Source organism: Trichogramma pretiosum, unplaced genomic scaffold (genome assembly GCF_000599845.2).
Source record: "Trichogramma pretiosum strain Unisexual culture from Peru unplaced genomic scaffold, Tpre_2.0 scaffold17, whole genome shotgun sequence".
Lineage (NCBI taxonomy): Eukaryota > Metazoa > Arthropoda > Insecta > Hymenoptera > Trichogrammatidae > Trichogramma > Trichogramma pretiosum.
In genome coordinates this window covers 2,237,715-2,262,879 of record NW_019641225.1, presented here as the reverse complement: position 1 = coordinate 2,262,879, position 25,165 = coordinate 2,237,715, and the positions used below count along the sequence as shown (strand labels likewise).

At 43.3% G+C, this 25,165-nt stretch overlaps 1 protein-coding gene across 4 annotated transcripts; it reads right to left on the bottom strand.

Moving 5' to 3' along the window:
* Positions 1-397: 397 nt before the first annotated feature.
* LOC106649290 (glycerol-3-phosphate acyltransferase 1, mitochondrial) lies at positions 398-24,963 on the bottom strand. 4 transcript variants are annotated; one of them, XM_014366617.2, is made up of 8 exons: positions 11,813-12,107; positions 8,763-9,240; positions 4,682-4,791; positions 3,923-4,101; positions 2,794-2,955; positions 1,033-2,718; positions 759-951; positions 398-678 (listed from the first exon to the last, which is right to left on the bottom strand). In XM_014366617.2, the coding sequence occupies exons 2-8, from the start codon at positions 8,822-8,824 to the stop codon at positions 491-493; spliced, it is 2,580 nt and encodes an 859-aa protein (XP_014222103.1). In that variant the 5' UTR covers positions 8,825-9,240; positions 11,813-12,107; the 3' UTR covers positions 398-490. The 4 variants fall into 4 exon arrangements, with proteins under 4 accessions (XP_014222103.1, XP_023313903.1, XP_014222104.1 ...); XM_023458135.1 differs by having other exon boundaries at positions 8,763-9,236; XM_014366618.2 differs by lacking the exons at positions 8,763-9,240; positions 11,813-12,107 and adding an exon at positions 24,329-24,963.
* Positions 24,964-25,165: the final 202 nt, after the last annotated feature.

The window sequence follows — 25,165 nt, the reverse complement described above, 5'->3', positions numbered from 1 at the left end:
TTATCAATGACGTAGCACCCGGCCGAAAATAAGCCTTCCATCTTATTTTTCATAAAAATATAATTCTTTTAAATTTAAACTACGATATGTATTTTCTGTTTACCGTACTTTTTTTTTTATCTCTCTGTCGCATTTTTATTTTTCTCATTTATTGCGTAAAAATATAATATTTTCATGCCCCACAACAGCATTCGATGCACGCTACTCGATCACTAATAATACATTTTCGCTTTGAACTTATGAATCTACGATGGGGGTTTTTTGTGTGTTTGTGTTAGCATTTATCTATACATATCATCCTTTTTTTCTTTATACAAACGAAAAAAAAAACACGGATCCTCCCGTTGCGTGATCCTCGAGAGTAGAAATAAACGAGTTTATAATATGTTATTTTTTCATGTCCAGCATTTTTCTCATGGATTTCTTTAGGAACCATTAAGAACGAATATTCACAAAGTTGTCTGTTTTTTTTTTTTTGTTTTGTTGCACTTTAGTCAATGTTTCTGGTCCATTTGAAGGTCGCCAGAGTCTCGTAAATCTGATTGACCGCCTCTTCGTCGTCAAATTCATCCTTCAAATAGTAAATCTTTGCGTTCTCTTGCACGTGACACTCCAAAATGTTCTTCTTCTCGAACAGCTTGAGCGAGTTCTTAATTGGATCCACGCACAAACTTTCACCTGCAAAAATACAATGACCAAAATTTAGCATCTTCTGCTACTCGAGAAAATCTCGATATATTTATGAATAGACCACTCACCATAATTGACAATTCCTGTATCTATATTTGATTTGATTTCACTAAGTATTTCTTGCACTAGCTCGCGTTCCGCCATGGATCGTCCGACCAGTTTTCTCAAGCTGTAGGCCGAGAAGGTGTACGTGTCTATGAGAGGTCGCAGCAGCGTGTGCAGGAACTCCATCCTGTTGGAGTATTCGCTTTCCAGACGAAGCTAAAACAATTAAGAAAATAAATCGTTATTTTAACTCTCAAGAAGCTCTTCGAATCAATCGCAAAGAAAAACCACTCTTACCTTATAGCGTATCTTCTTGGCGTTGAATTCCTCCTCCTCCTCGGACTCGCACTCCAGGGTCTTGGCGAATCTCCGGCTCCAGATCTCCTCCTCCAACAGGCCCTCGCTCGGCACCGCGATGATACCCTCGGCCTTCACGCGGTCCACCGCCTGATTTATGCAGTCCTCCAGGGTCTGGCAGGGCCTGCAGAATATGAACTCGTGCTTGAGTATATCACAGATGGCCAGAGCGTTCTCCATCAGCTCTTCGTGCGTCACCACGAGATTGTTGGCGGCGATGGCCTGCGGCGAGTTGATCTGGGTGCGCAGAGCGGCGTAGAGCGCGGTGATCACCACGCTGTCCATGCAGTAGTGGACGAGCAGGGTGTTGCCGTAGTAGGCAGTCTCGATGACATTGGGCAGGATGGCGATGGGTCGCACCTGAACGACGGCCTGTTTCTTCACAAGTCGGCCGTTGACCGTGTCGGTGACCTCTTGGCGCTCCATCTTGACCAGGCCCGGGCCCAAGATGTCCAGGGCGTGATTGACTATGTCGATGGACTCGCCGCAGAACGCGACGTCGCGCTGCGCGTTCCTCAGCTCGGCCCTGAGACTGTCCACGGCCTCGACCAGCTGCACCATACTGCAGCCGTCGCGGAATTTGTTCAGTAGCAGAAAGGCAACGACGTTGGTCGACATGATGGGGGTCGACTTGGAGCAGTCGTACACCACGTGCTGGCCGATCTTGTCGACCAGCAGGCGCAGATCCTCGCTCACGCAGTCGGTGCCGTAGAGCGACGACGACGAGGCCGTCACCTTCAGCTGTCTGTCGGCGGGGCTGCAGATGGCCTTGGTCTGCTGGGCCAGCTGGAAGTACCTGACCATCTCGCGCAGCGAGAACGGCTGGCAGACCTCGAGCTTGACGATGCCGTAGCTGCCGCGCAGCGTGTTCCACATGGCCCGAATCGTCGAGCCGAACGTCTCCATCTTCTTGGGCTGACCCAGCTGTTCGCGCACGAAGTTGCCGTCCACGAGGCGCTCGTAATTCATGGAGACGGGCACGAGGAGGGCGTCCTCGATGGTGCCGTCCATGAAGGCGTCCACGACGACGCTGAGTATGCCGCCCTTGGGCGGGCAGGGTTTGCCGGTGCGCGATCTACCGCCCTCGATGAAGAACTCGAGATTGTGGCCGGCGCGCAGACACTCCATTATGTAGGTCTGGAGGGTGGCGCGATAGATGAGATCGCGACGACCCGCCACGGGGTCCATGCGTCGCTTGATGAAGAAGGCGCCGAGGCCGCTCATGAGCCAGCCGAACAGCGGTATGCGAAGATTGTCGCCCGCCGCTACGAGGGGCGACCTAATGCCGTTGGTCAGCGTGAGAAAGCTGATCATCACGTAGTCGAGATGGCTGCGATGCAGCGGCATGAAGACCAGGGGTATCTGCGTGTCGTTGGCCTGGCGAAGCATGTCCAGGTGGCGCGTCTGTATGGCGGCCGATCTGATGAAGCAGGGCAGGAGTTTGTAGAGGGTCCAGGCGGTGAAGCGCAGCATGAGGTCACTGAGGCCGGACTGCATGCGCTCGAGGATGGACTTGGCGCGGGCCTCGCTCTGGCGCATCGCCTCGTCCTCGCTGCAGCCGGTCTCGCGGGCCGTTTCCACGGCCGTCTCTTTGATGGCATCCTTGATGCGCTCGTCGTTCAGTACCTGCGACGATGATATAAAAAAAAATTAGAAACTTGCGTAGGAAGAAAAAGAGGTGTGCGTGTTGGGGGTACTTACGGTGCGCGTGACTTTGGGATAGTCGTACTTCTTGAAGCTGTACACGTGATAGGTGTGCGAGAACAGCTTCGACCAGATGTTCTTCGGCTGCGGATCGGCGATCAGCAGATTCGTTATGCTGCTCTTTTGGCTCTGCTTGGCCGCCTGGGCCGCGAGCGAGTCCTGTTGAAAAAACAAAAAAAGCAAAAATTAGAATTAGATCAAAGCCTTCACGACGACGACGACTCACTGGGCGTACAACGATCACGTTATTGCAATTCTCGATGTAGCCGTTGGTCGTCACGACGACGCGCCTGAGCCAACGCTTCAGCGAGCCCGACGACGTCTCGTCGTACATGTTCGTCGATCGTAGATATCGTTGTTTTTTTATTTATATATTTTAATATTTTATTTCTCTTCGTTGGAATGCATCGCATAAATTTTTCCACGCGAAGGGTCCGAAATCTCGCACAGACACTCCCGACTATATAACTATATCGATAACGATTTACGTAACGACGATTTTTCCACGCGAATCACAACTGTTATCCATTTTTTTTTCCCTTTCTCTCAACGATTACAATAAGAGACACACAGTAGCATCGCGAACACACGTGTTTTTCTCTGTCTCTCTCTCTCTCGCGCGACTATCTACTTTGCGCGTGCAGTGTCGTTGATTTGCAAAAAGCTCCGCGCGCGCGGGTAGAGCTTTCTATAAATACACTCGTCGCGCGATAATGTGTCGGTGGAAAACGATGCACGCGCGCACAACTTTGGATTCTTGCACTTTTCGACGTGTGTCTCTATAAATTTCTGGATCGTTGAATCTGCTTTGTTACTGAAAATTATTCGACAGGTGTGTACAAATCTCGATGCATATACGCACGAGGCAAGAGAGAGAGACTTTTAAAAAAAACTGCACGCGCCCCAAGGTAACGGAGATGGCAAGTGTTTTATTTTTATAATTTTATGACGTCGTCGCTCGGCCCGTATATACCGCACAACTACGACTACTGCTACTGCTGAGACTGCTGAGACTCAAAGACTAGATGCGGTGGTGCGGAGGCGCGAAAAATTTTTCAAAAAATTTTCACGCATCGACCGACGATAAGACAGAAAACTCGCGCAATAATGAACGGAAAACACTTACCCTGGATTGGGGCGTGCACCTGCCGCAGCAGTAATACACGAAGCTGGAGTTCTTGGCCGGGTCCGGCACCGTGATCTCCGTCTCCTTGATCTGGTAGAGCGAGCTGCTCCTGACGGCGCGGGCGATCTCCTTGCTCTTGGCCGCGCGATTTCTCATCGCCAGTCCGGCTCGACGCAATTCTATAAGTAACGAGGAAAAATCATTGTTATTAATTGAATAATTTTTGCATTGCGCCTCTCTCTCTACTTGCATTATCTTCGCGGCGAGGCTTCAACGATAAAATAAACAAAAAAAATATATATATTTGACGATGGATGACAGGTAAAGTAAGTAATTTGTTAATTGACATGAAAAAATAACAAATATCCATCCGATCGTTAGATACAGTCGACAATCGGTATGCTTATACGCCGATCTTTTACCGATTTCTGCATTTATCGCTGCGAACTCTCGATACGTTAAGTTTTCATGTTTATTGTGAAAATTGATCACGCGACGATATCTCTCTCGCATGTTGCAAGTAACAAGAAGTTCATATTCTTGGCTAGCGATCGGTATAGTTTTGTAATTGAAAAGCGCCTCGTAATACGACGAGCTATTTTTACGCTTCTGCGCGCTATACGTCAAGTTTCCTGTGTTATTGTAGACGACTCGCGCACGCGAGAGAGAAAGAGAGAGAGATTTTCCGGTCTTTTATTATTCTCGTGCAGGTGAATGGCAATTTTTTGTTATCGTCACTTTTGCTTTGTATATATTTACCTGTCGTCGAGAGCGTCCGGGCATTGGCGTTGTCCCGTTCGGAGTTCCCATCCCAGCTGCTGTAGACCTCGGTCAACCGATTCTGTATGACGTCCACCATGTCGGTGGCTCTGTAACACAAAAAGAGAAAAAAATTAAATTTTGAAGCATATAAGTAGAAAAAAAAAAGAAAGTTGTCATGTGTGCCTGTGTGCAAATCTTCACGTGTCGAGCACGTGTCTATCACGAAAGGCACATCGACATGTTTCTCGCATTTTTTTTAATTCGAATAAATGATATGTATATAATAATATATAATCTCCTTCGTCGAGTATAAGATGAGAGATTATCGCGTTATAATTTTTTTTTCTATATACACACATACATACGTGTTTTGCGCGAATCAGCATCATATATATATATAACGAGAAATCGGAACCGCGAATCTATTAATTGCTTTCGTTTTTCAATAATCCCCCGCTCCGATCGCCGATAATGAGCAGCTGAGCTCGAGTCAAGAAATTAAGAATAATAAGAATGATGTATAAGCGCGCGCGCGCGCTCAAGAGAGAGAGATTCAAGTGGCCATACCGATTATGACGAAGGAGAATTTTTCGTTCGTTGTCTTATCAACGCATGCCTCGATTTCAAAACTGACTCAGAGCATCAGAATCATAATAATTGCATCGCAAAGTATGTATAAAGAAAGAAAAAGAAAAATCACTGGTGTGGATCACGATCATCGCTACTGTTGCTGCTGCGTTATGGCTTATCGTCGCGATTAATATATAAAATTAATTATGCGACAATGCCGATATAATCCGACCGATATATTGTGCATTTACGCACGACATGCAAATCTGGTGCGTGTGACCCCAACTATTATCGGCTATACTTGTACGTACACATAATAATACCGAGCGTTCGAATAATCGTCATTCGATGACCTTTTCGCGTGCGAAAAACAACGAGTGCGCGAGCGGCTGCGCTATTATTAAGAGAGACGCGCGCATCGATCATGGAAAATAGGAGCCAAAAATATATATAAATTTTCTATTGTGCCGCGAAGTGAATCATTTTCTGGAGGTTGTCGCGCATTACGTATTAGACCCGCGTCGTAATACATGGGGTACTTTGCAAGTCTCGGCGCGTCTAATTTATACAACTGGGTTAACGCATTTTGAATCGTATATTGTGTGTGTTTTTTTTTAGAGCTAGAAGGTGAATCATCGCCCAAGATCGAGAGAGAGAGAGAGATCATCTTAATGCCGAGATTGATAAAATAAGCCCGTTTCAACGACTTTTGCGTTCAGCACAATAGCTCTGAGTTGTATTATCGAGATATCGTGGGCTCTCTCTCTCTCTCTCCCCAGATAATGATAAGATTTTTTTTATCGCGGTTGATCGACACTTCGAGATTATCCATCTATCTCTGTGGCTCTCTTAACAAAAAAAAAGAAGTGATTTTGCTCGATTGTGTCATCGAAATAAACTGTGCGCAGTTGCGATTGGTCGGTTTTCGGATTTTTGGGTGTATACAATATACAATCAAATTCAAAATGAGAAATTGTGTCTTACTTAATCCTACAACTATGCTTTTTCTTTTGTGCTTTTTGAGAATTCGGGCACGCTCCATCTGGCGGTAGCTTAGGTACCATTTGATGTTTCGTTCTACAGGGACACGGTTTGTAACCGAACTCTCAAAGAAGATTTGCGACGATATGTATTCGGCGTATTTGTAGGTCTATGATTTATATTTATCAAACATTTTTAAGTTTATTCTATCGCATTATTCGAGAAAAGTTTTAAATTCTAGGTAAAATCTACAAATTGAAAAAAAAAATTTCTAAGAACGATAATGTCGTGCCGTGAAATTGGGAGACTCTTTCATTGGCATCATATCGAGAGATGACGATGTAATACGCGGCGCGAAAGATACATCATGTGCATTTAACGAAGTAGCGAATGCGTCAAACACGCATCATCATCGCACAGCAGCGGCACCAGCATCAGTAGCAGCAAACGATAACATTTCTGATTTTTATTCCTTTGTCTACATACACAAATACACTTTCGCACATCGAATGTTTCAACTATTATAGATATAACGTACGTAACCAACGCGCGCACGGAAAATCTTCGTCGTTTGTTTTCTTTTTCCAATCATCGTTCGACATTTAATATCGCGTGCAATCTTTTTCCTTTTTTTGTTGCTTTTTATTACTACTATGTATATAATATCTAATGTGTTAAACACGCGATGAAGTAATTTTTCTTTTTTTTTTGTTCTTTTTCATCTCAATCGATATCGAATCCGGCTCTCTTACTGTTTCGTTGGTCGACCACTATCTCCGAGTCGTTGTCGTTGTTGCAGCTCGACGGCGTATCTTCCTCTCGCGAAGCTCACGAAAAGTTCCCTGCACGGCTTTCGGAATTTTCCCATTGTCCATGTTATACTGAACTATTATATCGTTTCGCGCGAAACAAAGAGAAGAAGGAACAGCGGGAGAGGGAGAGAGAAAATTAGCACTAGAGTTGCGGCGCGAGATACGCGTTCTTCTCGCGAGTCGAGATGATGCGGCACTAAAGACGCGCGAGAAAACTTGAAGACGCAGTGCGTATGCAGCATAAAGTTTAATCGAAGCAGCAGACGAAAACGTAAAGAGCGAGAGAGCGAATGACTGAGAATGAGAGAATTTGCGTCTTCGATTCATCGAATGTATAAATGCGATATATATATGGTCAAATCCCAAAATAAAATGCAGTTTTGTTAACAAAAAAAAAGGTGGAATTTTTTTTGCGTGCCCAGCGGCCCGGACCCCCGCAAATTGTTCATAGGACCTCCAGTAGTGATATAAAACGCGTGAACATGAAATTTGAAAATAGGTAATTTTTTTGGGTCACTTTTGTGTTTTAGACGCCGAAAAGTTATCTTTTCATGCAAAAACTGTTTTTGTTAACGAAACTGCATTTTATTTTGGGATTTGACCATATACATGTTAGACGCGGAAGACGGATTCGTTCCCATGGATCTTTGCATCTACACAAGATCGATTCGTGGAATGTCCTTTTTTATAAATTTTTTAAAAATTTTTATATAGAGAGAAGTTCGCGTTATTTGAACGTAAAAAAATCTCATCTCGCGTTCGCGATCTCGCGCGCCGAGAGAGTTAAAAAAAGTTGTTGACCTTTGGGTGGCGTGCGTGCTTCATATGCCATTCAACAGTCGATGCACACAGGCTGGCTCGTGCCTTTAGGCCACTTATTAGGCTCGCGAGACTTTCTTTACGTTTTTCGACTCGACGCTGCATGTCCTATCAAGGTCAATAATCGTCGTCAGCGTGTTTCTGTCGTTTTGGACGAAGAAGAAAAGAGCGAAGGATTTTTTGCGCGCTGTGTCCTTTTATAAGTCGCATGTTAATTGGTAAAATTACCGCGTTGTTTTTCGCGGAAGGATCTTTGATCGGACACGGTTGCAAAACATATTTACAAGTCTATATATTCAATGGGAAATGTGCGTTGGCGTTTTTCTCTAAAGTATCATTCGCGTGAAACAAAATACAATCGTGAATAAGTATCTATCTCTTCGATGAGAAGATAAAAAATAATGTATAAATGAATATCAAAATAATACGAGGTAATTGTTAATACACGTGTAAAAAGATGTTGTTATGTATCGTATAGGGTACTCGTGATTTCGAAAGAGACCCTCGTAGAGATTAATTCACGGTTTCTAATGATGATGTTGCATTAATTACAAAACATGTATATACAGGAATTTGCAAGATTTTTAGCCAGGTCACGAAAATAGCCTCGAGTGTTTTTTTGCGCGTTTGTTCTCTTCTTTTTTTGGATTCAAGAGAGAGATAATAATGATACATTAAAAATTTCGTTCGACAATGCTCGAGTACTCATAATATTTGGCACTTGCCTTCGAGAGCACAAGTATCATTATTATGAAATTAAATATCGATATCCGAGATAAGTGAACGAACTATACGAGATTCGCGATGTTACAAAAAAAAAAAGGAGAACAAAAGAAAAAAAAATCAATAACAAACAAACAAACAGAAGCAATGAGTGAAAACCTTTGATTATTTACCTTCTACCAAGAAAATAGTAAATGACCCCGCAAACGAGGAACAGTCCAACGAGTCCGTCCATGGCTCTTCTTTCTCGTCGAAAGAGCTTCTTTTTATATAATACGTGTTTATAATAACTATGTACAATCGCCTTTCTTTTCTTTTATATATACTGGATCACTCGCTCGCACTTTTTTGTGTATCGTGAAAAAAAAATGTCAATTTTCGTATCTCGATTCACCCCCGTAAAATCGGCACGCTTTCAACAATAAAGTTCCGCCGGATCGACTTCGATCGCTCCATGCTCACTCTCGTGTGTATAATTCGTTGTCACAGCGGCGGCGGCGGCGGCAGTTGAAGAACGAGTCCCGGACGACGACGACGACGACGTTGACGAAAAGAAGAAGTCCGTGTGTCGATCGATCGATCGATCGACGATCGATCTTGCCCAAGCCACGACGACGCTCATGTGTGCGGCCAGCGTGTATCACGATCTGCCTTTTATATTATTATATATTATGCACACGCGCGAATACAAATGTATATGTGTCGATGTATGTGTATGTATGTGACGACGATGATTTGAGTAGAAAATTTTTCGTCGAGATAACGGCCACTCTGGTATAAAAGAGAGAGAGAGAGGGATGAGCGCTCGCGACCTTTGCGACTCGTCGTCGTTTTGTGCGTTGAGTGTGTATATTAAAACGGATAGGAGATGGAAAGAGCGAGAGAGAGAGAGAGGACACGCTCTTTTTCACTCTCTCATGCCACTGGCTCTCGCGCGCGCGTGAGCGCTCAAAGCAGCTATAATACTGAACCGAGCATGAGATAATAAGCTTCGCGCGCGCGCGCGTGGATGGGAGAAAGACCGAGAGATACCGATTGTCATACTGAAAAACTGCATTATGTACATTAAATCACTTATCAGTAATTAATTCGACTCGATTCGGCATATTGTTTTATTTTTCATTCTCCCTTCATCCGTTCGGATTAATTGTAAATAATCGTCATCCTTCTCTCTCTTTTTCGATGCATTTTATGTATTGTAAGCGAAATTTAATAATGAGCGATGATGATCGAGATTGCCGATCGCGGCATTTGTTTTGATGAATTATTATAATTGTGTATCGATACACCGATAAAGTAAACAACAGTACGTCCTCACGCGTTATCGGATCTTAATTATAATGCACATTTGTATCGTTATAATGCAGCGCTCGCGGAGAAAATATAATATTATAAAGTCTTCGATCGCGCACAAGCAGAGTATAATAAAAGGACGACAACTCGCGCACCGGGGTAAGTACGAAAAAAAAACATCCATCATTTGTATCGTTGGCAAGTATGGAAGTTTATAATTTGCTCGTTTTTCGCGCATATACAAAAGTCCCCCCACGTAGCGATGTGTGGCCGATGATCGTCGTGCAAAACGATCGAGATATTTACAATTTCACGCTTCACGGGCCTCTCTCTTTCTGTTCTGTCACTATATACTAATACACTTGTGCACGCGGCGATACATGTGCACTTGATGCTTATGTCAAGCGCAAAAGTATCTCTCTCTCTTTTGCTCTCTGTAACACGCACGGCTGAGTACGGGCGCACCACGAGCGAGTGCCTGGAAATAATATACATAATGCTTTCCTTCCGCGATCGCGAGAGCGAGCTTTCTATACAACAACGGAATCGCGCGGGGAGAGAGAGAAGGGAATTTTGACTCGTACGCGAAAATGATAACTTTTCTTTTTTTTTACCCCTATCAACGCTCAAAAAAATTTGGCTTTATACCCGTAACGTTTAGAAAAAAAAATTAGAATGAGAAACAAAAAAGAAATCGAGAAAATCTAATTGATAAACATTTTTTGCGCTCGATGCTCGAGTCCGGTGGCGACGACTACGACGGGCTATACGGTAAGACACACAATGGCGAAAATGAACTTGAGGTCGTTGCTTGAGCTGCACGGCACGCAGTTGGTGGAAAATGAGACCGCAAAGGCCTATACTCGCACACACTTGTATCATACTATATATAGCGCGTCTCCGCTGCGCCGCATACAAAGTGCGACCCGTTTATGTAACGAAGGAATAAAAGCATCCGAACGATATTGACGAAATGCAAAAGAGCCGGCTCGGCTGTACCATAAATAATGATGAATCGGGGTAGAGACGCGAACGCATGGTGGAGTAATTTTTATATATGGCGGATTCGGTTAATAATTATGCCCGGTTTTTTCGTATACGAGAAAAGAAGCCGGTGAAAGCCTCGTCATCGAGTTATAATAATAGGTACGGCTAGTCTCTAGCTAATCGTACACGGTGGAAGGAACGACGACGACGCGTAATACGTAACTTTTTTTTCCATCCACTTCTTCCTATCTCTTATGATTCTATAAACGATCGATCGCGCGCAAGTTACTTTGAATACGATCGGTCGCGCGCAAAACGAGAAGAAAAAACTGTCGATGCTTTACATAAGAGAGAAATAGATAGCTCCTACACACACAGGCACACACCAGCACACCGCAGCAGCAGCATCACACGATCTAATAGAATCGAATTAATCGAGAGATGATTGAGAGAGAGAGAGAGAGATTTTCTGCGCAGATCCGGCAGTGATACGCGCAGAAGTCAGAGTTAAAGAGACTATAAGTGCTGTCATAGCCGATCGTATATGATAAACACACACACTCGCGAAAAGAATATAATACCGCTGATACACACACGCGTTACGACGACGACGACGACTGCAGATTATTATTATTATTATTATTATTATTATTATTGCAAGTACCACGTGGGCGAGCTGAAACTGAGCCGAACTATATGTATAGCGGCACGTGTGCCTTCGCTCGTTACTTTATTATATTTGTTATAATACAATATTGTATTGAATACGCGCGAACCTTTTTACTCTAATTTAATGAACCTAATGATCCAGATACTGCGATTCGAACCCGGGGTGCACTTGACTTCGCGATGCATATCGTTGTTTTATTCGCGGCAAACACGGCTCACCAAACTTCAATAACGAAATATTAAAATTATAATTAAAAACTCGCGCTGCACTTACGTATATCGGCTCTCGGTAACTCGATACACATTTTACATGTTTACGTGTATGTATATAGCACGACGATACGAAATCGCGCACACGCGCCAAGGTAATCCGAATCACCGGACACCCAGTCTCTTCTAAGTGTGCACCGGCGTAATTATTATTAATTTTTTCTTCTTCTTCTTCTTCTTCCTCTAATTCTTCATTTATACTCGAAACGACACACCGGGTTTATATCTCGTCACACACACACACACACACACACACGCGTATATGAATATAATAGTGTCTGCGCGCGATCGCGTCCGCTTCAATACTACTACTGCACACACCGAATATGAGGCGCGCGCGCCACGAACGAGAGCGAGAAACGAACACGATCGTCGTTCGTCTCTTTCTCTCTCTCTCTCTCTCGCGTGTGAGTGAGAGCCGCTTATAAAAAAAAAAAAAAAATAGAATGAAAGAAACGTCGTGGTTGCTGCTACTGCTGCGATCGTGTGTGTATAATATAAGACACAATCGTTGGCGCGGTAAAAACAAGTACTCGCATTAGTTCAATTCGAACCTTTGGCCCTGTTGTAAAATTTCAATTCTAATTTCTTTTTTTTTTTTCAAAATATCTCACAGCGCATAACTCGGTAATATCGCACACCTCCGCGAGCCATACGAGGGAATTTCACGTTATCGACTCGATACGGCGGTAGTTGTAATATTATTGGTATGCTCTGGAACTGTATATTACACGCGCTGCACGTTTAATATACACGATTATTGTACACGAACGACGATAAGACGAGCTCGCGTATGAGCGCGCAGGTGTGTGTGTATATACGTTCGAAAAAAGCGCCTCGACTCCGCTAACGCATTATTTTGTGGTAGTCGTGTCGAACAACATATATTTCGACATATGATTATCGAAGGTCGCCTCAGCGGCGCATTCGTGGCGTTTCATTGCGTTCGCGTAATTTATTTACCTTTTTTTCGTCGTCGCGTCGCGTCTTTGTCTTTGCGCGCAAAGATGAGGCGCATAATCAAACGGAATCGAATGAAGTTACAAACGACGACGACGAACGAACGAACGAATGAGATGTTTTATTATGCGCCTCCAATAGTAGCCCGACGATACACACATAAACGTCACTACGTAACGTACCGAGAGCAAGAGATGGACGATTAATTCGACCGGAGATGAGGACGCGTTTGTGTGCATATCAACGTCGTAGGCTGTCGTCGTCGTCGTCGTGTTTTGTCATATTTCTCGAGCGCAGACACGTACGTTTTACGTCGTCGCAGTGAGGTACATTGGTTTCTCGTAGACTATATACTACAGGTGCATTTCCACGTAAAAAAAAAAAAAAAAATAGCATCGCAAGTGGAGAGTCCGAATAGACGTTAGAAAGTCCAGCGGTGGTGGTGGCGGCGGCGCAGCATAAGTCACGGCGTTATGATTTTCCGCGGCTGCGGCATCGAGGTTCTAGCTATTCTTTTGCGAATTATTATTGTTATACTTTCGTTTCTTACACACGATATACACAGTAGCGGTGAGAGGCCGCTCGAGAAACGATATTGACCAAAGTTCTGAACCTTTATGTAATTGCTCACAGAGGCGAAAAAAAAACAACAATAACTATAGCATAGCTCCGTCTCGCCAGAAAGAAGAGAGTCGACACCCCGTTGCTGGCCCTCTTGCAAACGTGTGCAAGAGGCACATGCAAAATCTCGTCCGAGATGCGTTTTAAAATTAAACTGCATCTTATGGTCTGCCGGCTGCTGCTGCTTCTGCCTCGTATAATGAACCAAAAGAGAGAGAGAAACGCGGCCAACGAAAGAGCAGCGCTATATATATCTCGATTTTTCAATTGCGTTCGATGTATAACGATTATAACATTATCGTAGGGCACGATCTACAAACGGAGGAATGACGAAATTATGAAAAAAAAAAAGTGAAAAAAATTCGCGTCTTATCTCCCGAAACAAAGGATTTCGTGCTTATCGGAAGCCGTTGAACTTCGGTGCTCGGGCTGAAAAACAAAATTAAACACGACGCGCACAGCTGTGCCACCGCTGCTGATCTGCGAGTGCCACACGAGCTCTTGTAATACACTATACATTGGCACGCGATAATCTAAGTACGACGAAAAAAACTTCAATCTCTTTCTCTCTCGAGGGAGATAAGGTGTATACACTTATACACCCGTTTATAAATTATTTTATCGACTCTCGACGACGAAAACTTCGACTGTGATGTATTTTTTTAATAACTCTGCAGCTTACGTATATGCAACGGAGAAAAATAAATGCAGCGTTTATAAGAAAGCAAAGGACTAACCGACTTCCGGTCATAATTTGCAGCCAGCGCGGAGAAAGAAAGATCTCTCGGCGTTAATTCAATTGGCAGCGAGTCGTTAAAATATCCATAGCAGGAGCATTGGTGCACGTTTTTCGCCGCGCTTAGACGTATGTGTATAATTGCGCAAAGACCCCGCGCGCGTATGCATAATTTATTAATCGTCGACCGATTTCAGATTTTCCGCTCTACTTTTTTTCTCTCTCTCTTTCTTTTCTTGAACTATAACATTGTATTAGCTCGCGATCGCGCGATCGAATTCGAGTTTGGTATTTACTCGCGAGCCGTGTGCGAAGGAAAAAAACAACAGCAAAAAAAGAAAGAACGAACGCGATTTGCATAGAAAAGAACGAACGTGAATCATGCGCGTGTGTGCCCCGCTTTCGATCGTTCTAAAAACCAAAAAAAAAACTATGCCATTTGAAACAAAAATTTTCTGCGTCTCGATGAGTTGCAACAATAGAGTATAACAACAAAATAAAAACAACACGCGCGCGCGCACTCGAACTATATACGATACTCGTGCGCGTCCGCGGACCTTGACTTTGCAGCGGCGCGCATTAAATGTATATCACAATTCCGCGACTTTATTTTCCGCGCAGCGACAGCAAAGCTCGGCTCGATGTAATCCGCGATACATAAAACACGTGTCCGTGTCTCTCCGTTTCTCTCTTTCCTCTTCTTCAACTTTTTTTTTCTCTCTCGACACTACACTATACTTTTAAATACTGCACCCACTTCTCACGCTCGCGAGCGCGGGGGACACCTGTTGTTGTCATCCGAAAGTCGTACTTCTCTCTCGCGCTATATACGCAATATAGAAACGAGAATCGGCGCGTAAAGTCGTTTTTAAATGCAGATGCGATAGAGTTTATATTTAAACCGATGATGCTCGCGATCTTTACAATCGAACGAGCGAGTAATCCTGATTTTCGTTTCAACCTCGGATCCATTACGTGCTTTGTAGTTTATTAAGTTCGAAGAACATCGACTTGTTTCGCGCTTACGCTTGATAATTTTTTTTTTTTTTTTTTGCGAATTGTGAAGCATTCAGTCGCCGCGTCCGCGATGCAATCGCACGCAAATACGCATCGACGCTCTCTTCCTCTTTACCGAGTCGGTATCGAATGTCGTGTTTATACCACGTACAGCAAGTAGTCTATAATGTAATAATTGCAATGTCAGCGTTGCTGAAACTGCACACGTTACACATTATTTCTATGCACATCTATACACAAGGTATGTATCGAACTAAATGAATAATTTTGTTGTGTGACGTCCAGCACCGCCACTGATACCATATGTTTTTTTTTCTTACCCGCCTACAATCATGATCGATCGATAAGCGCTCCATTACCCGCATTAGAAAAATATCAATCCTAGATCATAGAGTTCCTAAGTTACCGACCCGATTAACGAATCTCATTTTAACAAATGATTAATTATTCTTATATTAATTATTATGTTTAATGAATTCAATTTTTATTATAACTCAATGATGTCAATTAAATAGAAAATAACTCCATAGAAGTATAACTACACGTGTCTGTATTAACGACTCAAAATGATTATTTACAAACACAACATTACATTAAGCTTTAAGCCGAGTGCAAGAATATCAAACAATAACAATTGTCACTATACCACAGATATCAAACTCAAGTAATCTATCAATTAATTAAATAATAATGAAATCAATAGCACTTCACGAACGAACACTGAGTCATCGTAAATATGCACTGTTTGGTATCGTTGCACTCGTCTCAACTCACTGATTTTAAACAATTCACTGTATCACACTTTTGTCAACAATTATGTCTAATATTTTATAATAAAGATTTGGCCCGTGGGACGTAGAAAGATCGAGAATCCGAGGACGGTTGGTTTGTTCAGCCCACTCGTAAATTTTACGACCTTAGGTCAAATCAAATTCCAGCATGTACTTAGCCCACCTAAAACAATAGAGATTCTGAGAGTATAAAAAGCCGATGAACAAACCAACAGACCTCGCATTCTCCCTTGAACCTCCAGTTGTAAAACACAGCACACGGAGCCGTTATAAAACATAACGAGTAAGTTCAAAAATTCATTTTCCTTCCTTCACTTCTCTACTCTGCAAGCCCATGAACAACTCATGGCAAAGAGCTTAAAACAAGCTCGTCTGCTACTCTCTCAAACTCTCCAGCTGTACAACACGGCCCACGGAGGCGTTATACAACATAACGTATGTGTTTGAATTCCTTTTTCTTCCTCTGCGAGCCCGTGAATAACTCACGGCAAAAAGAACTTAAAACAAGTTCGACAGTTTCGCTTTAAAACAAAGCGAAACTAGCGCTAAAATAGCGGACACCCGTCAAGCACGTGTGCTTGACAGGTATACAGGTGTTTTCATAACACCGGAGAGCCGTGACTCGTTGCCTGTTGTGTGTGTGCGGCGGCTGCTACAACAGCAGAAGTATACTCAGTCCCGGGACTTCCAATATAAGCCCGCGCCGACACAAAGAGATATACGCCGTACACATATACCTAGCAGACGCACACGAGTCCCTCTCGCCAACAATCATACACTCACGCTACACCGCGTCTACTACAGTAACACGTATACATTCCGTCCCGGGACTTACAATACAAGCCCGCGCCGACGCGAACTCATATACGCCGTATTCATATACTTAGCAGACACCCACGAGTCGCTCTCGCCAACAGTCATACACCCACGCTACACCGCGGCTACTACAATAACACGCGTACACTCCGTGCCGGGCCCTACAATAGAAGCCCGCGCCGACGCAACTCATATACGCCGTACTCATATACATAGCACACGCACACAAGTCACTTTCTCCAACGGTCATACACCCACGCTACACCGCGGCTACTACAATAACGCGCATACGATCAGTCCCGGGACTTCCAATATAAGCCCGCGCCGACGCGAACTCGTATACGCCATACACATATACCTAACAGACATATACACAACGTTTTCCATCTATTATTCCAACGTACTCATAAGCAACAGTTTCGAATATAACAAAAATGAACTCCTAGACTATTTGAGGTAAAACTCAAGGTCTGAACAATTAATTAAATAACTACAATCAGTTATAACATAATTTGGAGGCTCCGGGGAGATTGTTTTTGTTAAAGGACAAACGGTTGTTTATTGTTTATTTACACATTTATTTATTTATACTTTTTTTTCAGTTTTATACCTTTTATACTTTTTAATTATATTTATTTTATATACTTTTTTTTCTTATTTTTTATACTTATACTTTTTTTTTCACTTTATTAAATACTCATTTTGAAAACTGCGAGGAGAATCACTAGCCAAACAGGTGAGTCACCTCAATTTTAAAGAAGTTATTATTTGTCGAATCTGCAAGGAGATGGATCATTCAGCAGACAAGTGCAAGCTCAGATTGCTTATCTGCACTATCTGTAATGCAAGCGGCCACGCGACTAACAACTGTCCGAACACAGCTGCAGAAGTATGCCAGTTATGTAATCAAACGGGACACATAGCCAAGCAGTGTGATAAAAATCGTCCGCCGATCTGTCAAATATGTGACAAATCAGGGCATCTTGCGACAGAATGTAATTCAAGAACACAAAAACCCGCACAACAACAGTTCACCTGTAATCGTTGCGGTCGTCCAGGACATAAATCAGAGAAATGTCGAACAGACATTAGCAAAAAGTGTGACCACTGCAATCGCCTTGGGCATACTATTCATGAATGTCGTACATTACAGAGATCAAATATGCAGTCAAAAAACGAGAACGGCCACCTGAGCTTTCGAGGGAGCCAGGAAACACAGGCCACGACCTCGCCACCCCAGAGCGACCTTCGATTGAATCCCTCAAAGTAGACTTAGAGACAATTGAATCTGCACCGGTACTCAAATATGGGCCGTTTATTTTTATGGTCGACACAGGATCTCAAATAAATATAATAAATAAAGTTTCATACACGCCAAAGTATCTCTAGTACTCCAGTCCCCGACTACGATCAGATGACTATAACAGAATTATTAGACAACGTCATTTCTTTCCATGATACACATTTTCAGCCTCACAGTCGAGCACACTCATCTTCGATCCACCATCAAATACAAAAGACTCGATACCCTTGTCGAGCACACACATTTCGCTCCATAGCCGAGCATAAACACATTTCGCTCCATAGCCGAGCATAAACAATTTTCGCTCCATAGCCGAGCATAAACAATTTTCGCTCCATAGCCGAGCATAAACACATTTCGCTCCATAGCCGAGCATAAACACATTTCGCTCCATAGCCGAGCATAAGAAAATTTTCGCTCCATAGCCGAGCATAAACAATTTTCGCTCCATAGCTGAGCATAAACAATTTTCGCTCCATAGCCGAGCATAAACAATTTTCGCTCCATAGCCGAGCATAAACAATTTTCGCTCCATAGCCGAGCATAAACACATTTCGCTCCATAGCCGAGCATAAGAAAATTTTCGCTCCATAGCCGAGCATAAACAATTTTCGCTCCATAGCTGAGCATAAACAATTTTCGCTCCATAGTAGAGCATACAACGTTCGCACCACGCCCTCTGTGAGTACCTGAAGATATACGCCAACTCAGATCAACAGTGGGACGACTGGGTAGAATTAGCATCCTTTAACTACAACACAAACGTCCAGGAATCGACCAAGTATACTCCCCACGAGGTAGTATTCGGCAGACTTGCACGCGTTCCATCAGCAGAGCCACTACGGGAAGCCGATCAACTACCAACTTACGAAGATTATGTTGTAAACTTAGTAACTAAGCTTAATGATATAAGAAAAATTGTATACGATAATCTCATCTCCACAAAACAAAGAACCAAATTACACTACGACAAGCACATACACTCTATAGACTTCAAGGTTGGGGAACACATATTTCTACTCAAAGGTATTAAAAAGGGTAAACTTGATGACAATTACACGGGGCCACACGAAATTCTTGAAGTCTTTAGGAACAATACACTAAAAATTGATATTGATAATAAACCTAAAATAGTTCACGCTAATCGGGTCAAACCCTCTCATATAACTTCTTAATATATTTATTTTATTTTGTTACAGAATTCAATATGATTCACCTATTAACGATCCTTCTCACCTTGCCCTTTGCCTACGGTATCATCGGTTATGATTGTGAGGCGAGGTCATTGAATGTCACCACCTTATCTCTTCTATCTATTGCTGAATGCGACATCCCCCACATCGAACCGAAGATCGAAGAACAGTATATACAGCTGCTACAACTCAACTCCTTCGACAGGGTAGCAACTATTCAATGCAAGGTGGAAATACACCGTACCATCTACTATTGCGGCGTCCTTAATCATCTTTTTGCCGTAGAGCACGGAATTGCTGAATATGTTCATGAAGTAAATCGTGAGACATGCCAACGTATGTACGACTCCGGAGTATATTACCACGGGCACCACATGATTAATGGCATCAAGGTCAATCAAACGACCATGCATTCTATTAGTTTTGCTGGTTCTGCCCTCAACGGAGGAATCTGCTACCGAGGAAATTATGCCGATCCTTATGGCTCATGGGAGGACGTTGTTGTACAAGGCATGGTGAAAATTACTGTGCAAGAACAATACGCAAAAGTTGATCTAGATAACAACAAAGTTCACTTCCGATCAGGAGTTTCCTGCCAATTCTCATCAGAACATTGCATCGATCAAGAAGGAGGAAATTCATTTTGGAGATCTCTACCAAGAGACAACTGCAATTTCAACAGATACAGTATCCTTTATTCAGGTCTTGCAGAAAAAATATCAGATCCGGATGAAGAGAACAAGGTATATACAGTAACAACTGAGGACATCACGTTCGGACTATCAGCAAGAAAAACAGATAATCTATGTGGGTACTCCATCATTTCGACAGAGCACCCTAAACTATTCATATTTGAAACTGTTCGAGGAAGGTCCTTTGCAAGATCCTCTGCAATTGATGCCACTAATCTGGATTTATTTTCATATGTAAATTCAAAATTTGTATATGTCGAAAGGCATATAAAATACCAACTTAAATATTTGTACCGAGACATACTTACAGAGAGATGCAAACTCGAGAGACAAACTCTAAAGAATTCCCTAGCAATAGCCACCAGCAACCCCGATCAGTTTGCCTATAATTTCATGAAAGGTCCTGGTTTTATGGCCCTAAGTGGGGGTGAAGCAGTACATATTTTGAAGTGTATCCCCATAGAGGTTAGGGTTCAGCACGGAGAGAAATGCTACAATGAGCTGCAAGTAGTTCGAGGCAATGTGACGATGTTTTTGACACCCAAAACACATATACTCAAGAAAAGCGGTACAGAGGTGGTTTGCAACACAGTCCTTCCTCACTATTACCTTCTGGATGATATTTGGTATAAAATAATGCCTAAGCCTACTGAAGCAAAAGATCCTATCACTCTACGCCCTAGCAATGAAGTCACATGGACTTATTCCAGCCCAAAATACCTCGCTTCAAGTGGTATTTATTCAAGCAAAGATCTCGACGACCTATCAAGAGCTATAATGTTTCCTCTGGAACGTCCAGCATTATTGAATAGTTTCGCCAAGGAATTACACGGTGCTACAGTAACAACAAAGGATGGAACCATAATCCGTCTCCTCAATGATGAAGTCTTAGATAAAATTGTCGAATCAACCTGGGGAAAGTTTTGGAAGAAATTCCTGACTTTTGGCTCGGCTAGTGCTGGAGTCATTGCTATTCTTATGATTTTGCACATTATTAAAATCATCATCGACACCACAATCAATGGAGTTGCTCTCCATCGAGCCTACGGATGGTCATTACATATTTTTGGGGCTTGTCTTGGCTCCCTGACACACTTATTAGTACTAGCAGCTCGCAGACAAGGAGAAGCGCAAGAACTAAAAGAACAACAACCTGCTCTAGAGGCAGCTGAACCACCGGATAGCACCACAAACCAACAACCAAGTAATGTCGTAACTCAACAACCACCCAATGATAGAGATACAGAGGAGCGTCGGTTAACCAACAACGTCGAAAGATCCAATTATTTCAGAATATAATCGACATCCTGTTCAATTTTCAATATCCAGGAATGTCTCTCCAACATAGGGGGGGATGTGACGTCCAGCACCGCCACTGATACCATATGTTTTTTTTCTTCCCCGCCTACAATCATGATCGATCGATAATCGCTCCCATTACCCACGTTAGAAAAATATCAATCCTAGATCATAGAGTTCCTAAGTTACCGACCCGATTAACGAATTTCATTTTAACAAATGTTTAATTATTCTTATATGATTTCTAAATATTTTAACTCACTATGTTTAATTATTATGTTTAATGAATTCAATTTTTATTATAACTCAATGATGTCAATTAAATAGAAAATAACTCCATAGAAGTATAACTACACGTGGCTGTATTAACGACTCAAAATGATTATTTACAAACACAACATTACATTAAGCTTTAAGCCGAGTGCAAGAATATCAAACAATAACAATTGTCACTATACCACAGATATCAAACTCAAGTAATCTATCAATTAATTAAATAATAATGAAATCAATAGCACTTCACGAACGAACACTGAGTCATCGTAAATATGCACTGTTTGGTATCGTTGCACTCGTCTCAACTCACTGATTTTAAACAATTCACTGTATCACACTTTTGTCAACAATTATGTCTAATATTTTATAATAAAGATTTGGCCCGTGGGACGTAGAAAGATCGAGAATCCGAGGACGGTTGGTTTGTTCAGCCCACTCGTAAATTTTACGACCTTAGGTCAAATCAAATTCCAGCATGTACTTAGCCCACCTAAAACAATAGAGATTCTGAGAGTATAAAAAGCCGATGAACAAACCAACAGACCTCGCATTCTCCCTTGAACCTCCAGTTGTAAAACACAGCACACGGAGCCGTTATAAAACATAACGAGTAAGTTCAAAAATTCATTTTCCTTCCTTCACTTCTCTACTCTGCAAGCCCATGAACAACTCATGGCAAAGAGCTTAAAACAAGCTCGTCTGCTACTCTCTCAAACTCTCCAGCTGTACAACACGGCCCACGGAGGCGTTATACAACATAACGTATGTGTTTGAATTCCTTTTTCTTCCTCTGCGAGCCCGTGAATAACTCACGGCAAAAAGAACTTAAAACAAGTTCGACAGTTTCGCTTTAAAACAAAGCGAAACTAGCGCTAAAATAGCGGACACCCGTCAAGCACGTGTGCTTGACAGGTATACAGGTGTTTTCATAACACCGGAGAGCCGTGACTCGTTGCCTGTTGTGTGTGTGCGGCGGCTGCTACAACAGCAGAAGTATACTCAGTCCCGGGACTTCCAATATAAGCCCGCGCCGACACAAAGAGATATACGCCGTACACATATACCTAGCAGACGCACACGAGTCCCTCTCGCCAACAATCATACACTCACGCTACACCGCGTCTACTACAGTAACACGTATACATTCCGTCCCGGGACTTACAATACAAGCCCGCGCCGACGCGAACTCATATACGCCGTATTCATATACTTAGCAGACACCCACGAGTCGCTCTCGCCAACAGTCATACACCCACGCTACACCGCGGCTACTACAATAACACGCGTACACTCCGTGCCGGGCCCTACAATAGAAGCCCGCGCCGACGCAACTCATATACGCCGTACTCATATACATAGCACACGCACACAAGTCACTTTCTCCAACGGTCATACACCCACGCTACACCGCGGCTACTACAATAACGCGCATACGATCAGTCCCGGGACTTCCAATATAAGCCCGCGCCGACGCGAACTCGTATACGCCATACACATATACCTAACAGACATATACACAACGTTTTCCATCTATTATTCCAACGTACTCATAAGCAACAGTTTCGAATATAACAAAAATGAACTCCTAGACTATTTGAGGTAAAACTCAAGGTCTGAACAATTAATTAAATAACTACAATCAGTTATAACAGTTGCTTCGCTGCACTATGTGTATGTATAAAATGTGCACTCGGTGGAATGCGAGGAGGAGGAGGAGGAGGTCAGAGCACGTCCAAATTAACACTACGTTATTATATCTATATAGGGTGGGCTGTCTCGTCTCGGTGCACAGCATCGATTTCGAGGCAGAGAGCACCACACACCGACGCGTCTCGTCGAGTCGAGAGAAACACGCGATTACGTAACGAATCTCTCGCGGTTATATATCCATCGAGGTATAGAGGATTCGAAGAGGTAGTGGAAGCTGCGACAAGCCGCAGCAACGTGTGAATGCAAAATATAGAAGTGATAGAAAAAACACACACCGTAGAGGTACATTCAATGTTGACAAAGCAACAAAAATAACAAAATCGTTCAGTCCTTCGCAGCCTCGGAATAGCAATTGATAATAAGTAAAATAGGTACAAACGACTGAGATAGCTGCTGCTGCTGATGCTGCGTGTATACGACGCGCCGCCCGCGCGGATGCAAAATATTTACGACGACGAGCAGACGATGACATTACACATACATATACTTACGAACACACACGTATGTATATAGAAATGTGCGCACGCGGGCAAAATATTCGCATCATACGTATATGTGTACGTATACTAGGCAAGGTATATAAGCATGATGACTGCGTTGGCATCCGCGCGTCTCTAGCACGATGCCGCGCGCGAACGCAGAGAAACAAACTTCGTGATCAAAACAACGCGCACAGAAAAAAAGAGGAGACGATGCCTGTATACAGGAGGAGAGAGTCGATTCGTCGTATTATATGGCTAGCCGCGAGCACAAAACATAACCTCTCTCGGTCTCGCTCGTGCAGCACATTAGAAATCGTATAAAGTTGCGGGGAGCTCGTGACGCGCAACATCTCTAATGGAGCCGCTCCAAAAGCCCAAGATGCGTTACTTTTGGGTAAACAATGGTAACGACGCTATCTCGGTTATATCACATACACGTGCTATATACTTATATGTATATCGTGTAAACGATGGCTTTCTGCTCACACACCAACTTTATACACACGCATACGTTCTCACATGCACGTGGATTGGATGCGTATACTCCAACAATCGAACGTCGCGGAATTTCCGTTGTAAACGAATGCAGTATTATATCTTGTCAATGTTCTTTTTTTTACTTACTCGGACGTCGTCGTCTTAGCTGTTCGTCGTGGTCGTCGTCCTTGCTGTTGTCGGTCCACGTCGTCCCAAAGTGGTGTAAGATTACACCGTGTTATACCGCTGCTGCGCGAGAACTGCTGCAGCTGCTGCTGGCCTCGGCGACGCACTCAGAACTTATATATTCGGGACTCGTTATTTTTTCTGCTGTGCAATATCACTGCCTTTCGTAGGCGGAAGTCGAATGGTATATTTTCTTGAGGCCTATGATCGAGGGCAGACATTTGCTGCTGATGATGCTTGCACACTAGACACTCGCGCAATATACAGGAGAGGCCCTCGCGTTACGAGCACCGTATTGACACTGGTTTTATAACAACATGTGCTTCTTCGCGCGACACAATAGGCATATGGGGCTGTGCTGCGGCTGCGGCGTGAAACTCGGAAGTCGCTGCTGCTGCTGCATTAGTTTAGGCCGTCGCGAGCAGAGGCAGGTAAGGTTTTGTACGGAATGACACGCGGCACCGTGAAACTCTTTGATAACACTGAGAGCTTAGTTTCTGCGCTCTAAGGTAAAACGGCTAGACTAGGTATTAATACGAGTTTTTCACGTACACGCGCTGCACACTCACACACAACGAGACGGCAGAAGTTATAACGTGGAAAATAGGAGGCGTGTGCGTGCGCGTGTGTGTGAGTGAGTGTGCCACGAGAAGACCGCCTTCCAAAGTGCGCGCGCATTTATTAGACCCCGCGCGTGTTTTAGTATTATAGTGTTGTGTTATGCCGCTGCTGTTTCTGGCGAGACTTTTCGATTTCTCTCTCTCTTTCTTCCTCTTTCTGCATTTATGACGATGACTG

Coding starts and splice junctions, on each gene's coding strand:
- LOC106649290 (XM_014366616.2), bottom strand. CDS start 7,103: ATGGGAAAATTCCGAAAGCCGTGCAGGGAACTTTTCGTGAGCTTCGCG. Junction 4,102..4,681: donor CCGGACGCTCTCGACGACAG/GTAAATATATAC, acceptor CGTTACTTATAG/AATTGCGTCGAGCCGGACTG. Junction 679..758: donor TACAGGAATTGTCAATTATG/GTGAGTGGTCTA, acceptor GTATTTTTGCAG/GTGAAAGTTTGTGCGTGGAT.